The sequence below is a fragment of the Heterodontus francisci genome, chromosome 33, assembly GCF_036365525.1.
Source record: "Heterodontus francisci isolate sHetFra1 chromosome 33, sHetFra1.hap1, whole genome shotgun sequence".
Lineage (NCBI taxonomy): Eukaryota > Metazoa > Chordata > Chondrichthyes > Heterodontiformes > Heterodontidae > Heterodontus > Heterodontus francisci.
In genome coordinates this window covers 10,790,410-10,814,735 of record NC_090403.1, presented here as the reverse complement: position 1 = coordinate 10,814,735, position 24,326 = coordinate 10,790,410, and the positions used below count along the sequence as shown (strand labels likewise).

The 24,326-nt window shown below is 48.4% G+C and overlaps 1 protein-coding gene across 2 annotated transcripts in view; it reads left to right on the top strand.

Moving 5' to 3' along the window:
• Positions 1 to 24,326, top strand: part of LOC137348018 (corticotropin-releasing factor receptor 1-like) — a 432,220-nt gene that overhangs the window by 382,340 nt on the left and 25,554 nt on the right. For both annotated transcript variants that reach the window (XM_068013090.1, XM_068013089.1), the window contains exon 11: positions 14,996 to 15,037. In XM_068013090.1, the coding sequence (XP_067869191.1) occupies positions 14,996 to 15,037 (42 nt within the window). The remainder of the gene's footprint in view (positions 1 to 14,995; positions 15,038 to 24,326) is intronic.

The window sequence follows — 24,326 nt, the reverse complement described above, 5'->3', positions numbered from 1 at the left end:
GAGCTGGGAGGGTTTATACCGGGATAGAGCTGGGAGGGTTTATACCGGGATAGAGCTGGGAGGGTTTATACTGGGTGAGAGCTGGGAGGGTGTATACCGGGATAGAGCTGGGAGGGTTTATACTGGGTTAGAGCTGCGAGGGTTTATACTGGGTTGGAGCTGGGAGGGTGTATACTGTGATAGAGCTGGGAGGGTTTATACCTGGATAGAACTGGGAGGGTTTATCCTGGGTTAGAGCTGGGAGGGTGTATACTGGGATAGAGCTGGGAGGGTTTATACTGGGTTAGAGCTGGGAGGGTTTATACTGGGATAGAGCTGAGAGAGTCTGTACTGGGAAAGAGCTGGGAAGATTTGTACTGGATTAGCACTGGGAAGGTCTGTACTGGGATGGAGCTGGGAGGGTCTATACTGGGTTAGAGCTGGGAGGGTCTAGACTGGGTTAGAGCTGGGAGGGTGTATACTGGGTTAGAGCTGGGAGGGTCTAGACTGGGTTAGAGCTGGGAGGGTGTATACTGGGATAGAGCTGGGAGGATTTATACTGGGTTAGAGCTGAGAGGGTTTATACCGGGATAGAGCTGGGAGGGTCTATACTGGGTTAGGGCTGGGAAGGTCTGTACTGAGAAAGAGTTGGGAGGATTTGTACTGGGATAGAGCTGGGAGAATTTATACTGCGTTAGAGCTGGAAGGATTTGTACTGGTTAGAGCTGGTAAGGTCTGTACTGGAAAAGAGCTGGGAAGATTTGGACTGGGTTAGCGCTGGGAAGGTCTGTTCTGGGTTAGAGTTGGGAGAGTTTATACTGGGTTAGAGCTGGGAAGGTCTGTTCTGGGTTGGAGCTGGAGAGTCTGTACTCGAAAAGAGCTGGAAGGATTTGTACTGGGTTAGAGCTGGAAGGATTTGTACTGGTTAGAGCTGGTAAGGTCTATACTGGGTTAGAGCTGGGAGAGTTTATACTGGGTTAGAGCTGGGAGGATTTGGACTGGGTTAGCGCGGGGAAGGCCTGTACTGGGATAGGGCAAGAACCTTTTTTCCCCCAAAAATATACTTTGTTCATAAAAATCTGTAAAAAATGAATTACAAACCAGTTCAAAACAGCACCAAGTTGACATTCCAAAAAGTGCTAAGAAAATCAGTTTTCTTCGATACAGGAGTGAGTTGCCTCACAACCCTTCCATTCCATTTTACATGCCATGTACATTTTACAGCAAACCCATATCTGGTGTATACAGGGATAGGGCAAGGACAGTATTGGAATTCAGAGTAACAGAGTCAATTAGCCCTTTAGCCCCTCCACTCTCAAGCTCCAGAACAATTCAAAATGATACTCTTATTGGTGACGGGGGTTATATTTTATTCAGTATCAGTCAGACTTGACACATGCTAATCTTTAAGCAATAATATCAAAGTGCAACAGCATTCCCATTACATTGGTTGGAAGTGTGATCTCCGCACAAATACTCCCTGGTCATGCCCAGGTGTCATTGCATCAGCCAAAAATATACCTTATGCATAAAAATCGGTAAAAACGTTACATTACAAAACATTTCAAAACAGTTCAAATTTCATATTTCGGAAAGTACAATCGAGAACAGATTCCTTCGATACAGAAACATGAGTTGCCTCGCAACTCTTGCCATTCCATTTTATATGCAATGTACATTTGCATTATGCAGCAAAAACATTTTTGGTGCATACAGCCTGAGGGGTTCACAAAGGGTTCCAGCCCCTCTGTTCACTATGGCGGGAGGGCCTTGCACAGTGGCCTTTCCCCATTGAGCCGTTGCGGCGGCTGCCCCAAGTTTCAGTGCGTCCCTCAGCACGTAGTCCTGGACCTTAGAATGTGCCAGTTTGTAACACTCGGTCATGGGAACAGCCCATAGAGCACAGAATGCTGAGTCATGGAGCTGCTCGGGATGAACCTCGACAAAAACCATTGCATCTCACATATAATACCATGATAGTTTCTGTGCTCAAGGAATCCCTCCTTTTACTTTCTTTACACAGCAAAGCCTATGGAGACCAATTTAACCTACTCATAACCTCACTATGATTTGAACGGTCCAATTACAAAAGATGTCATTTACCCATCTACCCAGACAAGCCAGGTCAGATCTCAGGATTTCTGACTTTCCGCACTCCTATCAGGTTGGAAACATTTCAATACCAGTGCCTGGCCAAAGTAAGTTTAGAAAAGAATTAGGTCTTAAATTAAGCCTAAGTTAAGGATTAAAACCTAATTCTTTTCTAACCTTTTCTAGTTCTGATGAAACATCTTTAATGTTAACTCTGCTTCTCTCTCCACAGATGCTGCCTGACCTGCTGAGTATTTCCAGCACTTTCTGTTTTTATTTCAGATTTCCAGCATCTGCAGCATTTTGCTTATATTGTACTGGGATAGTGCTGGGACAGTCTGAACTGGGATAGTGCAGGGAGGGTCTGTACTTTGATAATCTGTATTGGGATAGTTCAAGGAAAATTTGTACTGGGGAAGTGCAGGGACTGTCTCTTTGTACTGGGATAGTTCTGTGAGGGTCTGTACTGGGGTTATGCAGGGAGATTCTCAACTAGGATTTGCTGGGACATCTGTACTGGGATAGTGCTGAGAGATTTTGGACTGAGATAGTGCAGGTAATGTGTACTGTCATCTTGCTGGGCAGTTTGTACTGGGATAGTCCTGTAAACACTGTATTGTGGTAGTGCTGGGAGAATGTGTACTTAGGTAATGCTGGGTCTGTACTGGGATAGTGGTGGGAGGGTCAGTACAGGGATAGTGATGGGACGGTCTGTACTGGGATAGTGGTGGGACAGTCTGTACTGGGATAGTAGTGGGAGGGTCTGTAGTGGGATCATGATGGGTCAGTCTGTACTGGGATATTTCTGGGACAGTCTGTACTGGGATAATGGTGGGTCGGTCTGTACTGGGATATTACTGTGAGGGTCTGTGCTGGGATAGTGGTGGGACAGTCTGTACTGTGGCGCTGGGACAGTCGCTACTGAAATAATGTGGGACGGTCTGTACTGCGATCGTGGTGGGTCAGTCTGTACTGGGATATTTCTGGGAGGGTCTGTACTGTGATATTGCTGAGATGGTCTGTACTGGGATATTGCTGAGATGGTCTGTACTGAGATATTGCTGAGATGGTCTGTACTGTGATATTACTGAGATGGTCTGTCCTGGGATATTGCTGAGATGGTCTATACTGGGATATTGCTGAGATGGTCTGTACTGGGAAAGTGGTGGGATAGTCTGTAATGGCTTTGCTGGAACATTCATTTTCCATTTTTGTAGAATCATAGAATGGTTACAGCAGAGAAGGAGGACATTTGGCCCATCATGTCCCTGTTGGAATTCTATAAGAGGAACTCAGCTAGTCCCACTTCCATGCTCTTTCCCAATAGCCCAATATTGCTGTTTTTCCAGATAGTTATCCAATTCCCTTTTGAATCTGCCTCCACCTCACTCTCAGGCAGAGCATTCCAGATCCTAACCACACACTGCATATAAAAGTTTTTCCTCATGTGGCCTTTGCTTCTTTAGCCATTCACCTTAAATCAGCATCCTGTGGTTCTCGACCCTTCTGCCAATGAGAACAGTTTTGCTCTGTCTACTCTGTCCACACCCCTCATGATTTTAAACACTTCTATCAAATCTCCTCTCAACCTTCTCGAAGGAGAACTACCCTAGCTTCTCCAATCTATGCCCATAACTATGTCCCTCATTCCAGGAAGCATTCTCATAAATCTTTCCTGCACCCTTTGGAAAATAAAGCCTTCACATCCTGCCTGAAGTATTCTGTATGAAGACAGGCTGAATTCCTCCAATGAGCATGTGAGCAAGAAGATGCTTTAAATTATTTGAATCTATTTTAACTGTTAATTGAGTGAAAGATATGTTTGATTATTGGATAATGATGATGAATTATTTAATAATTAATTGAATGTATGACTGTGGGTGTGACTATCTCCCAATATGAATAATGTACTGGAATGTGTATGAATGCAGCACAGTATGCAATTGAGCCTTACACAAACACACAGTTTCAGGCGCCAAGCCTCACCGAGTTACCTGAACTGAGTGAGGGCCTCATCGCCTCTGGGTCAGAGCGGGCAAATGTCGGTCAGTTTCTGGGTTAGAGAGGGGAATGTCGGTCAGTCTCTGGGTTAGAGAGGGGAATGTCGGTCAGTCTCTGGGTTAGAGAGGGGAATGTCGGTCAGTCTCTGGGTCAGAGAGGGGAATGTCGGTCAGTCTCTGGGTTAGAGAGGGGAATGTCGGTCAGTCTCTGGGTTAGAGAGGAGAATGTCAGTCAGTCTCTGGGTTAGAGAAGGGAATGTCGGTCAGTTTCTGGGTTAGAGAGGGGAATGTTGGTCAGTCTCTGGGTTAGGGAGGGGAATGTCGGTCAGTTTCTGGGTTAGAGAGGGGAATATCAGTCAGTCTCTGGGTTAGAGAGTGGAATGTCAGTCAGTCCCTGGGTTAGAGAGGGGAATGTCGGTCAGTTTCTGGGTTAGAGAGGGGAATGTCGGTCAGTCTCTGGGTTAGAGAGGGGAATGTCGGTCAGTTTCTGGGTTAGAGAGGGGAATGTCGGTCAGTCTCTGGGTTAGAGAGTGGAATGTCGGTCAGTCTCTAGGTTAGAGAGGGGAATGTCGGTCAGTCTCTGGGTTAGAGAGGGGAATGTCGGTCAGTCTCTGGGTTAGAGAGGGGAATGTCAGTCAGTCTCTGGGTTAGAGAGGAGAATATCGGTCAGTCTCTGGGTTAGAGAGGGGAATGTCGGTCAGTCTCTGGGTTAGAGAGGGGAATGTCGGTCAGTTTCTGGGTTAGAGAGCGGAATGTCAGTCAGTCTCTGGGTTAGAGAGGGGAATGTCGGTCAGTCTCTGGGTTAGAGAGGGGAATGTCGATCAGTCTCTGGGTTAGAGAGCGGAATGTCGGTCAGTTTCTGGGTTAGAGAGGGGAATGTCGGTCAGTCTCTGGGTTAGAGAGTGGAATGTCGGTCAGTCTCTAGGTTAGAGAGGGGAATGTCGGTCAGTCTCTGGGTTAGAGAGGGGAATGTCGGTCAGTCTCTGGGTTAGAGAAGGGAATGTCGGTCAGTTTCTGGGTTAGAGAGGGGAATGTTGGTCAGTCTCTGGGTTAGAGAGGAGAATGTCGGTCAGTCTCTGGGTTAGAGAAGGGAATGTCGGTCAGTTTCTGGGTTAGAGAGGGGAATGTTGGTCAGTCTCTGGGTTAGGGAGGGGAATGTCGGTCAGTTTCTGGGTTAGAGAGGGGAATATCAGTCAGTCTCTGGGTTAGAGAGTGGAATGTCAGTCAGTCCCTGGGTTAGAGAGGGGAATGTCGGTCAGTCTCTGGGTTAGAGAGGGGAATGTCGGTCAGTTTCTGGGTTAGAGAGGGGAATGTCGGTCAGTCTCTGGGTTAGAGAGGGGAATGTCGGTCAGTTTCTGGGTTAGAGAGGGGAATGTCGGTCAGTCTCTGGGTTAGAGAGTGGAATGTCGGTCAGTCTCTAGGTTAGAGAGGGGAATGTCGGTCAGTCTCTGGGTTAGAGAGGGGAATGTCGGTCAGTCTCTGGGTTAGAGAGGGGAATGTCAGTCAGTCTCTGGGTTAGAGAGGAGAATATCGGTCAGTCTCTGGGTTAGAGAGGGGAATGTCGGTCAGTCTCTGGGTTAGAGAGGGGAATGTCGGTCAGTTTCTGGGTTAGAGAGCGGAATGTCAGTCAGTCTCTGGGTTAGAGAGGGGAATGTCGGTCAGTCTCTGGGTTAGAGAGGGGAATGTCGATCAGTCTCTGGGTTAGAGAGGGGAATGTCGGTCAGTTTCTGGGTTAGAGAGGGGAATGTCGGTCAGTCTCTGGGTTAGAGAGTGGAATGTCGGTCAGTCTCTAGGTTAGAGAGGGGAATGTCGGTCAGTCTCTGGGTTAGAGAGGGGAATGTCGGTCAGTCTCTGGGTTAGAGAGGGGAATGTCAGTCAGTCTCTGGGTTAGAGAGGAGAATATCGGTCAGTCTCTGGGTTAGAGAGGGGAATGTCGGTCAGTCTCTGGGTTAGAGAGGGGAATGTCGGTCAGTTTCTGGGTTAGAGAGCGGAATGTCAGTCAGTCTCTGGGTTAGAGAGGGGAATGTCGGTCAGTCTCTGGGTTAGAGAGGGGAATGTCGATCAGTCTCTGGGTTAGAGAGCGGAATGTCAGTCAGTCTCTGGGTTAGAGAGGGGAATGTCGGTCAGTCTCTGGGTTGGAGAGGGGAATGTCGGTCAGACTCTGGGTTAGAGAAGGGAATGTCGGTCAGACTCTGGGTTAGAGAGGGGAATGTCGGTCAGTCTCTGGGTTAGAGAGGGGAATGTCGGTCAGTCTCTGGGTTAGAGAGGGGAATGTCGGTCAGACTCTGGGTTAGAGAGGGGATTGTCGTTCAGTCTCTGGGTTAGAGAGGGGAATGTCGGTCAGTCTCTGGGTTAGAGAGGGGAATGTCGGTCAGTCTCTGGGTTAGAGAGGGGAGTGTCGGTCAGTCTCTGGGTTAGAGAGGGGAGTGTCGGTCAGTCTCTGGGTTAGACAGGGGAATGTCGGTCAGTCTCTGGGTTAGAGAGGGGAATGTCGGTCAGACTCTGGGTTAGAGAGGGAAATGTCGTCAGTCTCTGGGTTAGAGAGGGGAATGTCGGTCAGTCTCTGGGTTAGAGAGGGGAATGTCGGTCATTCACGGCTCCTATTCCTGATCTCTCTTTAGTGATCCTGAACCGTGCAGTTGTTGGCTAGGTATTGAATTAAACTCCACTCTGATGACCCTCCTGGTTGTACAACCTACTGAGATTGAAGGCCAATTTTAGCTCCGTGCACTCTGGAAAACCATGTGGCCGATTGATTAAAATGGTCAGTGTGACTAATCCACCCAATCCCCGCTGCCATCCCGCAGATTCCCATCTGAAGTTGCTCTACTGAACAAACAAGAGGATCACCCCCAACCCTGCTAGTAACTTGCTTCATTAAGTATGCAGATCAGGCTTCAGTGTGGTGATCAGGGTCTGGCTATTAGTTTAACCTGAAGCCTGAGTGAGGCCAACCTGGAGACAGGAGATGCCATGCGGTAACCTGTGGCCTCACCTGCCCAGGCATCCATCTCCCTGAAGTCCCACTCCTGCCAGGTACCCGAGTGATGGAGACTATTCCAATGCTCTCCTTGCCCCTAGCGGTGGTCTCCTGATCTCATAAAGTCAGGGACAGCACAAAAGGAGGCCTCCTGACCTCCTGCTCCCACTCTCACCCTCCTGACCTCCTGCTCCCACCCTCACCCTCCTGAGCTCCTGCTCCCACTCTCACCCTCCTGACCTCCTGCTCCCATCCTCACCCTCCTGACCTCCTGCTCCCACTCTCACCCTCCTGACCTCCTGCTCCCACTCTCACCCTCCTGACCTCCTGCTCCCACTCTCACCCTCCTGACCTCCTGCTCCCACTCTCACCCTCCTGCTCCCACTCTCACCCTCCTGACCTCCGGCTCCCACCCTCACCCTCCAGACCTCCTGCTCCCACTCTCACCCTCCTGACCTCTTGCTCCCACTCTCACCCTCCTGACCTCCTGCTCCCACTCTCACCCTCCTGACCTCTTGCTCCCACTCTCACCCTCCTGACCTCTTGCTCCCACTCTCACCCTCCTGATCTCTTGCTCCCACTCTCACCCTCCTGCTCCCACTCTCACCCTCCTGACCTCCTGCTCCCACTCTCACCCTCCTGACCTCCTGCTCCCACTCTCACCCTCCTGACCTCTTGCTCCCACTCTCACCCTCCTGACCTCCTGCTCCCACCCTCACCCTCCTGACCTCCTGCTCCCACTCTCACCCTCCTGACCTCTTGCTCCCACTCTCACCCTCCTGACTTCCTTCTCCCACCCTCACCCTCCTGACCTCTTGCTCCCACTCTCACCCTCCTGACCTCACACTCTCACCCTCCCAACCTCCTGCTCCCACCTTCAGCCTCTTGACCTCCCGCTCCCACCCTCCAGCCTTCTCACCTCCTGCTCCTACTCTCATCCTCCTGACCTCGCACTCCTACCGTCAGTCTCCTGCTCCCACCCTCAAGCCTCCTGTCTTCCCGCTCCCACTCTCGTCCTCCTGACCTCCATTTCCCACTCGCTGGTCTCCTGTCTTCCCGCTCCCACTCTCGCCCTCCTGACCTCCATTTCCCACTCTCTGGTCTCCTGATTTCTCGCTCCTATACTCTGGTCCACTGCCACTTGCTGCCAGGCTCAGTGGGGAGACTGATCAGGTTATATCCAGCTGAGAACTGAGAGTTATTTTGAATATTTCAATTCCCTGCTGGCAGGCCAAAGCTCTGCAATTCTCTCTCTAAACCTCTCCACCTCACTCCTGATTAATCAGGGATAGTCAACATGACTTTGTTAAGGGAAGGTCATGTCTTACTAACTTAATTGAGTTTTTTGAAGCAGTATCAAGAAGGAATGATGAGGATAGTGCAGTGGATGTGGTCTACATGGATTTTAGTAAGGCATTTGACAAGGTCCCGCATGGCAGACTGGTCAGTAAAATGAAAGCCCTTGGGATACAGGGGAATGTGACAGGTTGGATCCAGAATTGGCTCAGGGACAGAAAACAAAGGGTAGCAGTCGACGGATGTTTTTGTGAACGGAAAGCTGTTTCCAGTGGCGTTCCACAGAGCTCAGTGTTGGATCCCTTGCTGTTTGTGGTATATATCAATGTGGGAGGCATGATCGGGAAATTTGCTGATGAAACAAAAATTGTTTGTGTAGTTGGTGGTGAAGAGGATAGCTGTAGACTCCAGAATGATATCAATGGTTTGGTTGAGTGGGCGGAAATGTGGCAAATGGAATTCAATCCAAATAAGTGTGAGGTAATGCATTTCGGGAGGGCAAATAAAGTGAGGGAATACACAATAAACGGGAGGATATTGAGAGGGGTAGAAGAAGTGAGAGACCTTGGAGTGCATGTCCACAGGTCCCTGAAGGTGGCAGACAGGTGGATAGAGTGGTGCAGAAGACATATGGAATTCTTTCCTTTATTGGCTGAGGTATAGAATTCAAAAGCAGGGATGTAATGCTGGAACTGTATAAAATGCTGGTTCGGCCGCAACTGGAGTATTGCGTACAGTTCTGGTGCCACATTACAGAAAGGACATAATTGCTTTGGAGAGAGTACAGAGGAGATTTACAAAAATGTTGCCAGGGCTTGAATGTTGCAGCTTTGAGGAAAGATTGGATAGGCTAGAGTTGTTTTCCCTGGAACAGAGGAGGCTGAGGGGTGACTTAATAGAGGTGTACAAAATTATGAGGGGCCTAGATAGAGTAGACAGAAAGGACCTGTTTCCCCTAGCAGAGAGGTAAGTTATCAGGGGGCACAGATTTAAGGTGATTGGTAGAGGGATTAGAGGGGACATGAGGAAAAACATTTTCACCCAGAGGGTGGTGGATGTCTGGAATTCACTGCCAGGAATGATGGAGGCAGAAACCCTCAATTCTTTTAAAAGGTACCTGGACATGCACCTCAAGTGCTGTAACCTGCAAAGCTATGGACCGGGTGCTGGAAAATGGGATTAAATTGGGTGGCTAGGTTTTTTCTGCTGGCACAGACATGATGGGCTGAATGGCCTCCTTCTGTGCCGTAATTTTTCTATGGTTCTATGGTTTCTTTAAGATGTTCCTTAAAACCTATCTCCTTGAACAAGCTTTTGGTCATATCTGTCCTAGTATCTCCTTATGTGCCTCAGTGTCAAATTTTGTCTGATAATTCTCCTGTGAAGAACCTTGGGAGGTTTTATGAGGTTAAGGTGCTGTATAAATACAAGTTGTTGTTGCTTGTTATAGGCTCTCTCTTCCTCAAGAAATGTATGATGCGGTCTGGAAGAGGCTTTAAATGAGAAATTACTGTCGGCTTTGTGAGCACATTGAAAATAGATAATTTACATCAGGTTAAGAATGTGAGTGGGAGAAGGATTGAGGTCAGGAGGAGTGGGAATAAATGTTTTAAATTAGCACATACAAATGCACAGAACATTAAAAATAACCAAGGCACTTGGGAGCTTTGTGCAAGGATCATATCACAGAGGGTAAAGCAGGACCAGAATCAGAGATGGGCAGATATCCCAAAGCCTGAGGATCACTCAGGGGGCTAGTGACTAGAGTGAGGTTGCAGGCAGTGAACGTAGAACATAGAACACTGAGTTGGGAAATAGATGTTTGAGGATCAATACCAAACCGTGGGGGACTTGAATCTATCAGAAAGGTTTAGTGAATTCAGTATTATCCTAGACATGGTCGTGGACTGCTGTTAGACACAGATGTTGAAGGGACCTGATGGGGAGGTTGAACTGGAACTGGTTTGTGTAACAAGCGTAAGTAGGCAAACCGTTCCCTTTTGAGCAAGTCGCCAATATTTTGGAACGCTGCTCAGGTGCTCAAGGTACTTGCTCATTTCCTCTCAAACCACAGACTCCTTCCAGCCAGTCTCTACAAACACCAGGAGCCCAGCCCATCAGGCGGTACAGATTTAAGGTGATTGGCAACATCAGTAAAACTTCTTATGCAACGAGGATTTGGAATGCACTGCCTGATAGGGTGGAGGATACAGTTTCAATGGGAGCTTTCAAAAGGGAATTGGATAAATACTTGAAGGAGAGGAAAATTGCAGGGATATGGGGAAAGAGCGGGGGAGTGGGACTAACTGGATTTCTCTTTGAAAGAGCCAGTGCAGTCTCGATCTGCCAAATAGCCTTCTTCTGTGCTCTACTATTCGATAATTCAATGTAGTTTGGTCCTGAGATACCTGCTCTCATCAGCAAAATCACTGGACAGATGGAGCAGTTTCTGGGGTGTAGGGGATTGTGGGTATTTTTACTGCCATTAGCAGTGGATATTGGTCAGTTGAGGCTTGCAAGCTGCATACGGGATAGAGTCTAGAAATACTATAGCTGGACTTAGAAGCAGCGGAAGATCCCAACCATCACATGAGGTTGTGCTTTGAGTCGAGGAGCCACATCAGTGCCCAGTTGAGGGCTATCAATCAAGCTGCAAGAGACTGGGGAGAGAGGTTGCATAAAGACATTGGGCTGTACACAATAAAAGGATCAAAGGTTGAGGCAGAAGGAGGTGGGTCCAAATGTAAAAGAGAAATGATAAAATCAAGAATTTAAATATTTAACATCATTTAAAAAAGTGAGTACAGGAATAGGAAGATAGTGCAGATGCATGAGTGGCTAGAGGCAAAAGATGTGCACTTGTCTTCAAAAAAGTGTGCAATAATGCAGACTTTGGCTGTATTTCAGGGTTATAAGTCACCAGGACTGGATGGGATGCATCCAAGGATACGGAAGGAAGTAAGGGTAGAAATTGTAGCGGCACTGGCCATAATCATTCAGTCCTCTTTACATACAGAGGTGGTTTCAACGGAGTGGAGAATTGCAAATTAGAACATTACAGCGCAGTACAGGCCCTTCGGCCCTCGATGTTGCGCCGACCATCTGACCTACACTATTCCACTTTCATCCATATGTCTATCCAATGACCACTTAAATGCCCTTAAAGTTGGCGAGTCTACTACTGTTGCAGGCAGGGTGTTCCACGCCCCTACTACTCTCTGCGTAAAGAAACTACCTCTAACATCTGTCCTATATCTTTCACCCCTCAACTTAAAGCTATGTCCCCTCGTGTTTGCCATCATCATCCGAGGAAAAAGACTCTCACTATCCACCCTATCTAACCCTCTGATTATCTTGTATGTCTCTATTAAGTCACCTCTCCTCCTCCTTCTCTCTAACGAAAACAACCCCAAGTCCCTCAGCCTTTCCTCGTAAGACCCTCCCTCCATACCAGGCAACATCCTAGTAAATCTCCTCTGCACCCTTTCCAAAACTTCCACATCCTTCCTATAATGCGGTGACCAGAACTGCACGCAATACTCCAGGTGCGGCCTCACCAGAGTTTTGTACAGCTGCAGCATGACCTCGTGGCTCCGAAACTCGAACCCCCTACTAATAAAAGCTAACACACCATATGCCTTCTTAACAGCCCTATTAACCTGGGTAGCAACTTTCAGGGATTTATGTACCTGGACACCAAGATCTCTCTGCTCATCTACACTACCAAGAATCTTCCCATTAGCCCAGTACTCTGCATTGCTGTTACTCCTTCCAAAGTGAATCACCTCACACTTCTCCGCATTAAACTCCATTTGCCATCTCTCAGCCCAGCTCTGCAGCCTATCTATGTCCCTCTGTACCCTACAACACCCTTCGACACTATCCACAACTCCACCGACCTTCGTGTCATCCGCAAATTTACTAACCCACCCTTCTACACCCTCATCCAGGTCATTTATAAAAATGACAAACAGCAGTGGCCCGAAAACAGAACCTTGCGGTACACCACTAGTAACTAAACTCCAGGATGAACATTTGCCATCAACCACCACCCTCTGTCTTCTTTGAGCTAGCCAATTTCTGATCCAAAGCTCTAAATCACCTTCAACCCCATACTTCCGTATTTTCTGCAATAGCCTACCGTGGGGAACCTTATCAAACGCCTTACTGAAATCCATATACACCACATCCACGGCTTTACCCTCATCCACCTGTTTGGTCACCTTCTCGAAAAACTCAATAAGGTTTGTGAGGCACGACCTACCTTTCACAAAACCGTGATGACTATCGCAAATGAACTTATTCTTTTCAAGATGATTATAAATCCTGTCTCTTATAACCTTTTCCAACATTTTACCCACGACCGAAGTAAGGCTCACAGGTCTATAATTACCAGGGCTGTCTCTACTCCCCTTCTTGAACAAGGGGACAACATTTGCTATCCTCCAGTCTTCCGGCACTACTCCTGTCGACAATGACGACATAAAGATCAACAACAACGGCTCTGCAATCTCCTCCCTGGCTTCCCAGAGAATCCTAGAATAAATCCCATCTGGCCCAGGGGACTTACCTATTTTCACACTTTCCAAAATTGCTAACACCTCCTCCTTGTGAATCTCAATCCCATCTAGCCTAGTAGGCTGTATCTCAGTAATCTCCTCGACAACATTTTCTTTCTCTACTGTAAATACTGACGAAAAATATTCATTTAACGCTTCCCCTATCTCCTCTGATTCCACACACAACTTCCCACTACTATCCTTGATTGGCCCGAATCTAACTCTAGTCATTCTTTTATTCCTGATATACCTATAGAAAGCCTTAGGGTTTTCTTTGATCCTATCCGCCAATGACTTCTCGTGTCCTCTCCTTGCTCTTCTTAGCCCTCCCTTTAGATCCTTCCTGGCTAGCTTGTAACTCTCAAGCGCCCTAACTGAGCCTTCACGTCTCATCCTAACATAAGCCGCCCTCTTCCTTTTGACAAGCGCTTCAACTTCTTGAGTAAACCACGGCTCCCTCGCTCGACAACTTCCTCCCTGCCTGACAGGTACATACTTATCAAGGATACGCATTAGCTGCTCCTTGAATAAGCTCCACATTTCGTTTGTGCCCATCCCCTGCAGTTTCCTTCCCCATCCTACACATCCTAAATCTTGCCTAATCGCGTCATAATTTCCTTTCCCCCAGCTATAATTCTTGCCCTGCGGTATATACCTGTCCCTGCCCATCGCTAAGGTAAACCTAACCGAATTGTGATCACTATCGCCAAAGTGCTCACCTACATCTAAATCGAACACCTGGCCGGGTTCATTACCCAGTACCAAATCCAATATGGCATCACCCCTGGTTGGCCTGTCCACAGACTGTGTCAGAAAACCCTCCTGCACACACTGGACAAAAACAGACCCATCTAAAGTACACCTTTGTTCAAAAAAGGGTGCAAGGATAAGCCCAGCAACTACAGGCCAGTCAGTTCAACCTCAGTGGTGGAAAAGCTTTTAGAAACAATAATTCGGGACAAAATTAATAAGTCACTTTGACAAATGCCGATTAATTAAGGAAAGACAGCACAGATTTGTTAAAGGTAAATCATGTTTAACTAACTTGCTTGAAATTTTTGATGAAGTAATAGAGAGGGTTGTTGAGGGTAATGCATTTAATGTGTGTATATGGACTTCCAAAACAAGTTTTTATGAAATGCCACGTAACAGGCTTGTCAGCAAAGTTAAAGCCCATGGATTAAAAGGGATAGTGGCAGCATGGATACAAAATTGGAAGAATGACAGGAAACCGAGTAGTGGTGAATGCTTGTTTTTCGTACTGGTGGAAGATATATAGGGGAGTTCCCCACAGACGGTGTTAGGTCCTTGGCTTTTCTTGATGACCTAGACTTGCGTATACAGGACAGACTTCCAAAATTTGTGAATGACACAAAACTTGGAAGTACTGTAACTGTGAGGAGGATAGTGATGGACTTCAAGAGGATACAGATAGGCTGGTGGAATGGGCGGACAAGTCGCAGATAAAATTTAATGCAGAAAAGTGTGAAATGATACATTTTGGTAGGAAGAACGAGGAGAGAGAATATAAAATTCTAAAAGGGGTGCAGGAGCAGAGGGACCTGGTGGTATATGTGCACAAATCATTGAAGGTGGCAGGGCAGGTTGAGAAAGTGGCGATTAAAGCATATGGGTTTGTGGACTTTATAAATAGGGGCATAGCGTACAAAAGCAATGAAGTTATGATAAACCTGTAAAAAGCACTGGTTTGGCCACAACTGGAGTATTGGGCCCGGCGTTCCCAGCGTCGGGCTCCATGACGGGCCTCTGCTGGAATGATCTGCTGCCCCCGCGACCCCCCCCCCCCCACCCCATGGAGCTCGACATTGGGGGCCTTGAAAGATCCTGGCCTTGGTGTGGCCTCCCCAAGACCCTGTACAAATGCAGTAAGACTTCCTCTCTCTTAGACTCCAATTGCTTTGTGATAAGTACTGACATGCCATTTGCTTTCCTAATTTCTTGCTGTACCTGAAAGTTGCTTAATTCCTGCAATGAGCTAACCGAAGGAGAAATGTAATATATCCAGGTGGCTCTGTCATGTTTGAATTTTGTGGCCGATGGTTCTTACACTGTCTCTTCTCTCCTCACAGGGCTTCTTTGTCTCCGTCTTTTATTGCTTCTTGAATGGTGAGGTAAGCAAATTAAATCTCTGCTTCTGATGATCCCCTCACTGCTTTAAACATATGGGGGGAATTTTATGCTCCCCGCCGAGTTTGGGAATGGGGGGAGCTTTTAATCGGTTGGGATGGGGGCAGGGGGAGACCCTGCCACCTTCCCACCTCCACCCCATATAAGTCTGTGGTGGGAAGGCCCTTGGAGGGCCTTCCAGCCCTACTGCCAATTGAGGCACTTAAGTGGGCAATTAATGCCTAATTAAAGGCCTCATTCCGCCCCTGCTGGTATTAGCTCAGCAGTGGGCAGAGCTGTCATCACATGCGGAGCACACCAAGAAAACCCGTGCAGGTTGCTTGCCTGCTCCGGTGGGGGTCCCTCCTTAAAAGTGCCTGATCGAAGGACCCAGCATCAAGAAGTGGGGGGCCTGCTGACAGCCAAGCCCCGCCCTTGCTGCCGACTCCCTTGCACGCCGCTCCACCATGACTGCACTCTGAAAAACCTCTCCCACCCTGATTCACCTGGGTCCAGTGCCTCTGGTAAGTCCAGTACTGGCAGCAGCCACAGCCTCTGATTGGCTAGTAGCTCACAGCAGACAGGACATCTGTCACGAGGGTCCTTAATCCCGGGGAAGCCCTGCTGCTGTCCACTTATGTGTCTGATTGGCACATAATGCGTCGGGCCTTCCCCAGAGGAGGCAACGTGGGTCTCTTGTCGACGCTTCAGCCGGTGGCTGAGACCCCTGTCACCCACATAAAATCCCACCCCATATTGACACTTCCCTTCATCTAAATCACACAGCACGTTAATTCTTTGCAAAACCTGCAATAAGACATCTTAAAACTGTAGCTCTGCTCTTGTTGGCAAACCAGAAAAGCCTGCAATAAACTCATTTATCCAGAAATTTGAATATGTCAAGAACATCCCACCCCGAACCCCACTCCCCACTCCCACATGCATGTGCAACCCCACCAACTCCCACTTCACCCACACTCCCACACTATCCCCACAAACACCAAAATTGTCATTCTCACCCCACTCTTCAATTAGATTCCAGCCTATAACCCATTCCTGGTTATCTGTTGTTCAATATATAAACCCCTCCGAACCCCTCGATTGTACCTCACTCCCTGGGAGTTGAGCAGCGGCTGGCGGACCTGCGTGGAAGCTGATCCGGAGTGGCGGCAGACTCCCTGTGTCTCTCGGCGCGCGCTGAGACTCGAAAAGAGGAAATAAAACTTACAGTGACATCACGGGAATTCTGCAAGGTGCTTGGTTGGGTAAGTAACAGCTGTTAGTGCATTTAAATTGCTTAAAAAAGGGGAAAGTTTCTTTTAAAAAATCTTCAAATGATAAGGTGAGTAGTACTAAAGGGTGGTTTTTTAAATTATTTATTTTAAATTAGTGTAATTTATTAAGATTGTACTGGGTAGTGTTTGGAGTAGGACAAGGTCCCGAGTGTAATTAGTATTTTTTTAAAGGGTGCAACTAATTAATTTAAAAGTAAGTCATGGCCGGAGAGCTCAGCCCCATGATCTGCTCCTCCTGCACTATGTGGAAAATCAGGGATGCTTCCAGTGTCCCTGACGACCATGTGTGCAGGATGTGTATCTATCTGCAGCTACTGACTACCTACATTACGGAGCTGGAGCTGCGGGTGGATTCACTGTGGAGCATCCGCGATGCTGAGGGCGTCATAGATAGCATGTATAGAGAGCTAGTCACACCGCAGGCTCAGACTCCACAGGCAAGAAGGGAATGGGTGACCACCAGGCAGAGCAAGAGGACTAGGCAGGCAGTGCAGGAATTTCCTGTGGCTATTCCCCTGCAAAACAGATATACTGCTTTGGATACTGTTGGGGAGGATGGCTTCTCAGGGGAAAGCAGCAGCAGCCAGGTCCGTGGCGCCAAGGATGGCTCTGCTGCACAGGAGGGTAGAAAAAGGAATGGGAGAGCTATAGTGATAGGGGATTCTATCGTAAGGGATACAGATAGGCATTTCTGTGGCCGCAAACATGACTCCAGGATGGTATGTTGCCTCCCTGGTGTGAGGGTCAAGGATGTCACAGAGCGGCTGCAGGACATTCTGAAGGGGGAGGGTGACCAGTCAGAGATCATGGTACACATTGGTACCAACAACATAGGTAGAAAAAGGGATGAGGTCCTGCAACAAGAATTTAGGGAACTAGGTAGCAGATTAAAAAGCAGGTCCTCTAAAGTTGTAATCTCTGGATTACTCCCAGTGCCACGTGCCAGTGAGTTTAGAAATAGGAGGATAGAGCAGATAGAGCGACGTTTAAGAGATATCTTGACAAATACATGAATAGGATGGGAATAGAGGGATACGGTCCCCGGAAGTGCAGAAGGTTTTAGTTTAGGCAGGCATCAAGATCGGCGCAGGTTTGGAGGGCCGAATGGCCTGTTCCTGTGCTGTACTGTTCTTTTTTCTTTTTGTTCTTTGAATGTGTGGCTGAGGAGATGGTGCAGGAGGGAAGGCTTTAGTTTTTTGGATCACTGGGTCTGTTTCTGGCAAAGGTGGGACCTGTACAAGTTGGACGGGTTGCATTTGAACCGGAACGGGACAAGCATCTTTGCGAGTGCTGTTGGGGGGGGGTGTTTAAACTAATTTGGTAGGGAGATGGGATACAGAGTGGAGGTACAGTAGGAGGTAATATAGAACAGAAAGTGAATCTGTCTGGAAGGTAGAGCAAATATAGACCTGGTAAGGCACAAGTGAAAAATGCAAGGCTGGATTGCATCTATTTCAATGCAAGGAGTCTTACTAGTAAGGCAGATGAATTGAGGGCGATGATTAGCACATGGGATTATGATATTATTGCTATCACAGAGACATGGCTGAGGGAGGGGCAGGTCTGGTAGCTCAATATTCCAGGGTATAGAATCTTCAGGCGTGACTGGGGAGGGGATAAAAGAGGAGGTGGCATTGCACTGTTGATCAAGGAGTCAATTACTGCAGTAAGGAGGTTCCTCAAATGAGGCCATTTGGGCAGAACTTAAAAACAAAAAGGGGGCAATCACTTGGCTGGGTGTGTACTACAGGCCTCCAAACAGTCAGGGAGAGACTGAGGAGCAGATATGTCGGCAAATCTCAGAGAGGTGTAAAAATAATAGGGTAATAATAGTAGGGGATTTCAACTTCCCCAGTATTAACTGGGATTGTCTTAGTGCAAAAGGCTTAAAGGGGGCGGAATTCTTAAAATGCATACAGGAGAGCTTTTTGAGCCAGTACGTAGAAAGTCTGACAAGAGAAGGGGCAGTACTGGACATAATCCTAGGGAATGAAGCTGGACAAGTGGTAGAAGTGTCAGTGGGGGAGCATTTCGTGGATAGTGACCATAACTCTGTAAGATTTAAGGTAGTTATGGAAAAGGACAAAGATGGATCTGAAATAAAGTTACCAAATTGGGAGAAGGCCGATTTCAATATGATAAAACAGAATCTGGCCAAAGTGGACTGGGAGCAGTTACTTGTAGGAAAGTCTACATCATGTCAGTGGGAGTCATTCAAAGAGGAAATTGGGAGAGTTCAGAGCCAACATGTACCCGTTAAGGTGAAGGGTAGAACTAGCATGCCCAGGGAACCCTGGATGTCAAGGGATATAGAGTATTGGATCAGGATAAAAAAGGAGGCTTACGGCAGATCCCAAGTGCTGAAAACAGCGGAGGCACGAGAGGACTCTAGAAAGTGTAGGGTGGCACTTAAATAAAGTAATTAGGAGAGCGAAGAGGGGACATGAAAAACACTGGTGGCCAAGTTAAAGGAAAATCCTAAGGCGTTTTATAAATATATTAAGGGTAAGAGGATAACCAGGGAAAGAGTAGAGCCCATCAGGGACCAGCGTGGCAATCTTTGTGTGGAGCCGGAGGACATAGGTGAGATTTTAAATGATTACTTTTCATCGGTGTTCACTCTGGAGAAGGACGATGTAGGTGTAGAGATCAGGGAGGGGGATTGTGATATACTTGAACATATTAGCATGAAAGGGAGGAAGTATTAGCTGTTTTAGCAGGCTTAAAAGTGGATAAATCCTTAGGCCCAGATGAGATGTATCCCAGGCTGTTATGTGAGGCAAGGGAGGAGATAGCAGGGGTTTTGACACAAATTTTCAAATTCTCTCTGGTCACAGGAGAGTTACCAGTGGATTGGAGGACAGCGAATGTGGTACCATTATTCAAGAAGGGTAGCAGGGATAAACCAGGTAATTACAGGCCGGTGAGTCTAATGTCAGTGGTTGGGAAACTATTGGAAAAACTTCTGAGGGACAGCATTAATCTTCACTTGGAGAGGCAGGGATTAATCAGGGATAGTCAGCATGGCTTTGTCAGGGGGAGATTGTGTCTAACTAACTTGATAAAATTTTTCGAGGAGGTGACTAGATGTGTCGATGAGGGTAGAGCAGTTGATATAGTCTACATGGACTTCAGTAAGGCTTTTGATAAGGTCACACATGGGAGATTGGTTAAGAAGGTAAGAGCCCATGGGATCCAGGGTAATTTGGCAAATTGGATCCAGAATTGGCTCAGTGGCAGGAGACAGAAGGTGATGGTCGATGGTTGTTTTTGCGATTGGAAACCTGTGACCAGTGGTGTACCACAGGGATCGGTGGTAGGACCCTTGCTGTTTGTAGTGTACATTAATGATTTAGACGTGAATATAGGAGGTATGATCAGTAAGTTTGCAGATGACATGAAAAATTGAGGTGTTTTTTAAAATTCATTCATGGGATGTGGGCGTCGCTGGCCAGACAAGCATTTATTGCCCATCCCTAATTGCCCTTGAGAAGGTGGTGGTGAGCTGCCTTCTTGAACCACTGCAGTCCATTTGGGGTAGGTACACCCACAGTGCTGTCAGGAAGGGAGTTCCAGGATTTTGACCCAGCGACAGTGAAGGAGCGGTGATATAGTTCCAAGTCAGGATGGTGTGTGACTTGGAGGGGAACTTGCAGGTGGTTGTGTTCCCATGCATTTGCTGCCCTTGTCCTTCTAGTTCGTAGGGGTCACGGGTTTGGAAGGTGCTGTCTAAGGAGCCTTGGTGCATTGCTGCAGTGCATCTTGTAGATGGTATACACTGCTGCCACTGTGCGTCGGTGGTGGAGGGAGTGAATGTTTGTGGATTGTGTGCCAATCAAACGGGCTGCTTTGTCCTGGATGGTGTTGAGCTTCTTGAGTGTTGTTGGAGCTGCACCCATCCAGGCAAGTGGAGAGTATTCCATCACACTCCTGTAGATGGTGGACAGGCTTTGGGGAGTCAGGAGGTGAGTTGCTCTCCTCAGGATTCCTAGCCTCTGACCTACTCTTGTAGCCACGGTATTTATATGGCTACTCCAGTTCAGTTTCTGGTCAATGGTAACCCCTAGGATGTTGATAGTGGGGGATTCAGTGATGGTAATGCCGTTGAATGTCAAGGGGAGATGGTTAGATTCTCTCTTGTTGGAGATGGTCATTGCCTGGCACTTGTGTGGCATGAATGTTACTTGCTACTTATCAGCCCAAGTCTGGATATTGTCCCAGTCTTGCTGCATTTCTGCACGGTCTGCTTCAGTATCTGAGGAGTGACGAATGGTACTGAACATTGTAAATAGTGAGGAGGAAATCCTTAGGATACAGGGAGATATAGATAGGCTGGTAAGATGGATGGAGCAGTGGCAAATGGAATTTAATCATGAAAAGTATGAGGTGATGCATTTTGGGAGGACTAACAAGGCAAGGGAATATACAATGGATGGTAGGACCCTAGGAGGTACAGAGGGTCAGAGGGACCCTGGTGTACTTGTCCATAGATCACTGAAGGCAGCAGCACAGGTAGATAAGTTGGTTAGGAAGGCATTGGGATACTTTCCTTTATAGCCGAGGCATAGAATATAAGAGCAGGGAGGTTATGATGGAGCTGTATAAAATGCTAGTTAGGCCACAGCTGGAGTATTGTGTACAGTTCTGGTCACCACACTATAGGAAGGATGTGATTGCACTGGAGAGGGTGCAGAGGAGATTCACCCGGATGTTGCCTGGGCTGGAGCATTTAGGCTATGAAGAGAGACTGAATAGGCTAGGGTTGTTTTCCTTGGAGCAGAGAAGGCTGAAGGGGGACATGATTGAGGTATACAAAATTATGAGGGGCATTGATAGGTTAGATAGGAAGAAACATTTTCCCTTAGCGGAGGAGTCAATAACCAGGGGGCATAGATTTAGGATAAGGTGTTGGAGGTTTAGGGGGGATTTGAGGAAAAAAATTTTCATCCAGCAGGTGCTTGGAATCTTCAGCCTGGCAGCTGGCATTCCCATGCCTTTGGATCGCTGTCCAGGACAGTGAGGTGCAAACCTGCTGGGGAGGGGGGGCGGGGGTAAGTTTATCAGTGTGGGGGCTGGGGGGTCAGATAAACGTCATGGGTGTAAGGGATGGTGGGAAGGGTTGTATTTAAACTTTCTGCAGTTAGTGGGGAGAAGGTCAGATGTTACAGGTAAGTGTTTTGGGGGGAAAAAACAAATAGTTAATTTAATTGTGGGAGGTGAGAGGGGGTAAAGGAAATGTATTTTTTTATATTTCAATCAATCTGTTTTTAAATATTTAAATAAGCTGGTAGGGCTACTTGCCCTTTAAAAATGCATCAGCGCCTGCGCACAGGCAGCTGACGCCATTGCCAGGGACAGACAGCCCGCTCCCTCCACGTGATTGGGGGGGTGGCCGGCACGGCTATTTAATTGAGCCGCCGCGCTTGAGATTGCGGCACTTCTTTGGTGTGTTGCCCGCGTGGGCAGCTTGCCAATTTCTAGGCGGCGAGCTCATAAAATCCAGCCCCCGTGTCCGAAGTGACTCCTGACAACAAAGCCAAGCACTGAGGTTCCCAGCGGCGCACAGGTGCGGAACGGTTTCTTCCTGCCAGTATGGAGCTGCACATGTGCTCCAAAATGTCATCATGTAGCTGCACGCTCCCGGCCTCGCCACTGCCTTCCCTCAGCCACTCGCTCCCTGCCTCGCCACTGCCTTCCCTCAGCCACTCGCTCCCGGCCTCGCCACTGCCTTCCCTCAGCCACTCGCTCCCGGCCTCGCCACTGCCTTCCCTCAGCCACTCACTCCCGGCCTCGCCACTGCCTTCCCTCAGCCACACGCTCCCTGCCTCGCCACTGCCTTCCCTCAGCCACTCGCTCCCGGCCTAGCCACTGCCTTCCCTCAGCCACTCGCTCCCTGCCTCGCCACTGCCTTCCCTCAGCCACTCACTCCCTGCATCGCCTCTGCCTTCCCTTAGCCACTCGCTCTCTGCCTCGCCACTGCCTTCCCTCAGCCACTCACTCCCTGCATCGCCACTGCCTTCCCTCAGCCACTCGCACCCTGCCTCGCCACTGCCTTCCCTCAGCCACTCGCTCCCTGCCTCGCCACTGCCTTCCCTCAGCCACTCGCTCCCGGCCTTACCACTGCCTTCCCTGAGCCACTCGCTCCAGGCCTCACCACTGCCTTCCCTCCGCCACTCGCTCCCGGCCTCGCCACTGCCTTCCCTCAGCCACTCACTCCTGGCCTCGCCACTGCCTTCCCTCAGCCACTCACTCCCGGCCTCACCACTGCCTTCCCTCAGCCACTCGCTCCCGGCCTCGCCACTGCCTTCCCTCAGCCACTCACTCCTGGCCTCGCCACTGCCTTCCCTCAGCCACTCACTCCTGGCCTCGCCACTGCCTTCCCTCAGCCACTCGCTCCCGGCCTTGCGACTGCCTTCCCTCAGCCACTTGCTCCCGGCCTCGCCACTGTCTTCCCTCAGCCACTCGCTCCCGGCCTCGCCACTGTCTTCCCTCAGCCACTCGCTCCCGGCCTCGCCACTGTCTTCCCTCAGCCACTCGCTCCCGGCCTCGCCACTGCCTTCCCTCAGCCACTCGCTCCCGTCCTTGCCACTGCCTTGCCTCAGCCACTCGCTCCAGGCCTCACTGCTTCCACATAACCGCCGCCACCCCCAACCCCTGGGTAATCGCCTCCCCCCCACGCCACCCGATGAAGTTGCGGTGAACGAGCTGCCAAAGAGCAAGGCGTGCAGATGGGCGCATGAGGGAGCGGTGAAGAGAAGTGTGGTGGCAGGAGGGAGCGGGATACTGGCGGTGGGATGGAGGCGGTGATCGAGACTTGGGCTTAGTTTGTTTTTTGTGATAAATTGAGCAACGCCATCTTTATTACTGGCAGCTGCCTTGAAGTCGCAGACAGTAACAGTGGATGAGGCTGCATTTGCACATGTGCCAGTACTGCGCCACCTCGTGCTGGCATTGTCAGCAAATGCAGCCCAATATTTATTCCTCAACCAACATCACTGAAACAGATTCTCTCATCATCAATCTCAATCATTATTGTGTGACCTTGCAGTTTGTAAATTGATGCTGTGTTTTCCTACATTACAACAGTCATTGGCTGTAAGCACCTTGAGGTGCCATGAAAGGCACTGATATAAATCCAAGTTATTTATCTTATAATTGGTAGGCTGCGTTTCCCTTTTATGATTTTCTTCTCAGCAGACAGACATGTCTCATAGTTTTAAAAGTGCTCGGTATGCTTTTCATTAAAGTTTTTTTGAGGATTTTTCTGTATGTGTGGCACAGTATGGGACAAATGCTTGCACATTGACATTGCTGCTCCAAATAAATTACTTTCATCATTAAAAGGTAAAATAAATCAGCAAATGTTAGGAACCTTGGGGATTGCTATGTCAGTGTGATCTATAAATTCTTTAAAAGAAGTAAAAACTTTACTCTTGTGCTTCTGTGTATGTCGCTTGTTTGGTGAAGTATATTGTTATCAGAGTGTGAGGCCATCTGTTAATTGTATGCTTTCATTTAAATTCCTTGTCGATAGAAGAGCAAATTACACTGTCATAACATTTTTATTCTTTTTTTACTTGTTCATGGGATGTGGGCATCGCTGGCTAGGCCAGCATTTCTTTCCCATCCCTAATTGTCAATGAGAAGGTGGTGGTGAGCTGCCTTCTTGAACTGCTGCAGTCAATGTGGGGTAGGTACACCCACAGTGCTGTTAGGAAGGGAGTTCCAGGATTTCGACCCGGGAAGGAACGGCGATATTAGTTCAAGTCAGGATGGTGTGTGACTTGGAGGGGAACGTGCAGGTGGTGGTGTTCCCATGCATCTGCTACCCTTGTCCTTCCAGGTGTTAGAGGTCGCGGGTTTGGAAGGTGCTGTCTAAGGAGCCTTGGTGAGTTGCTGCAGTGCATCTTGTAGATGGTACACACTGCTGCCACTGTGCGTCGGTGATGGAGGGAGTAAATGTTTGTGAATGGGCTGCCAATCATGTGGTCTGCTTTGT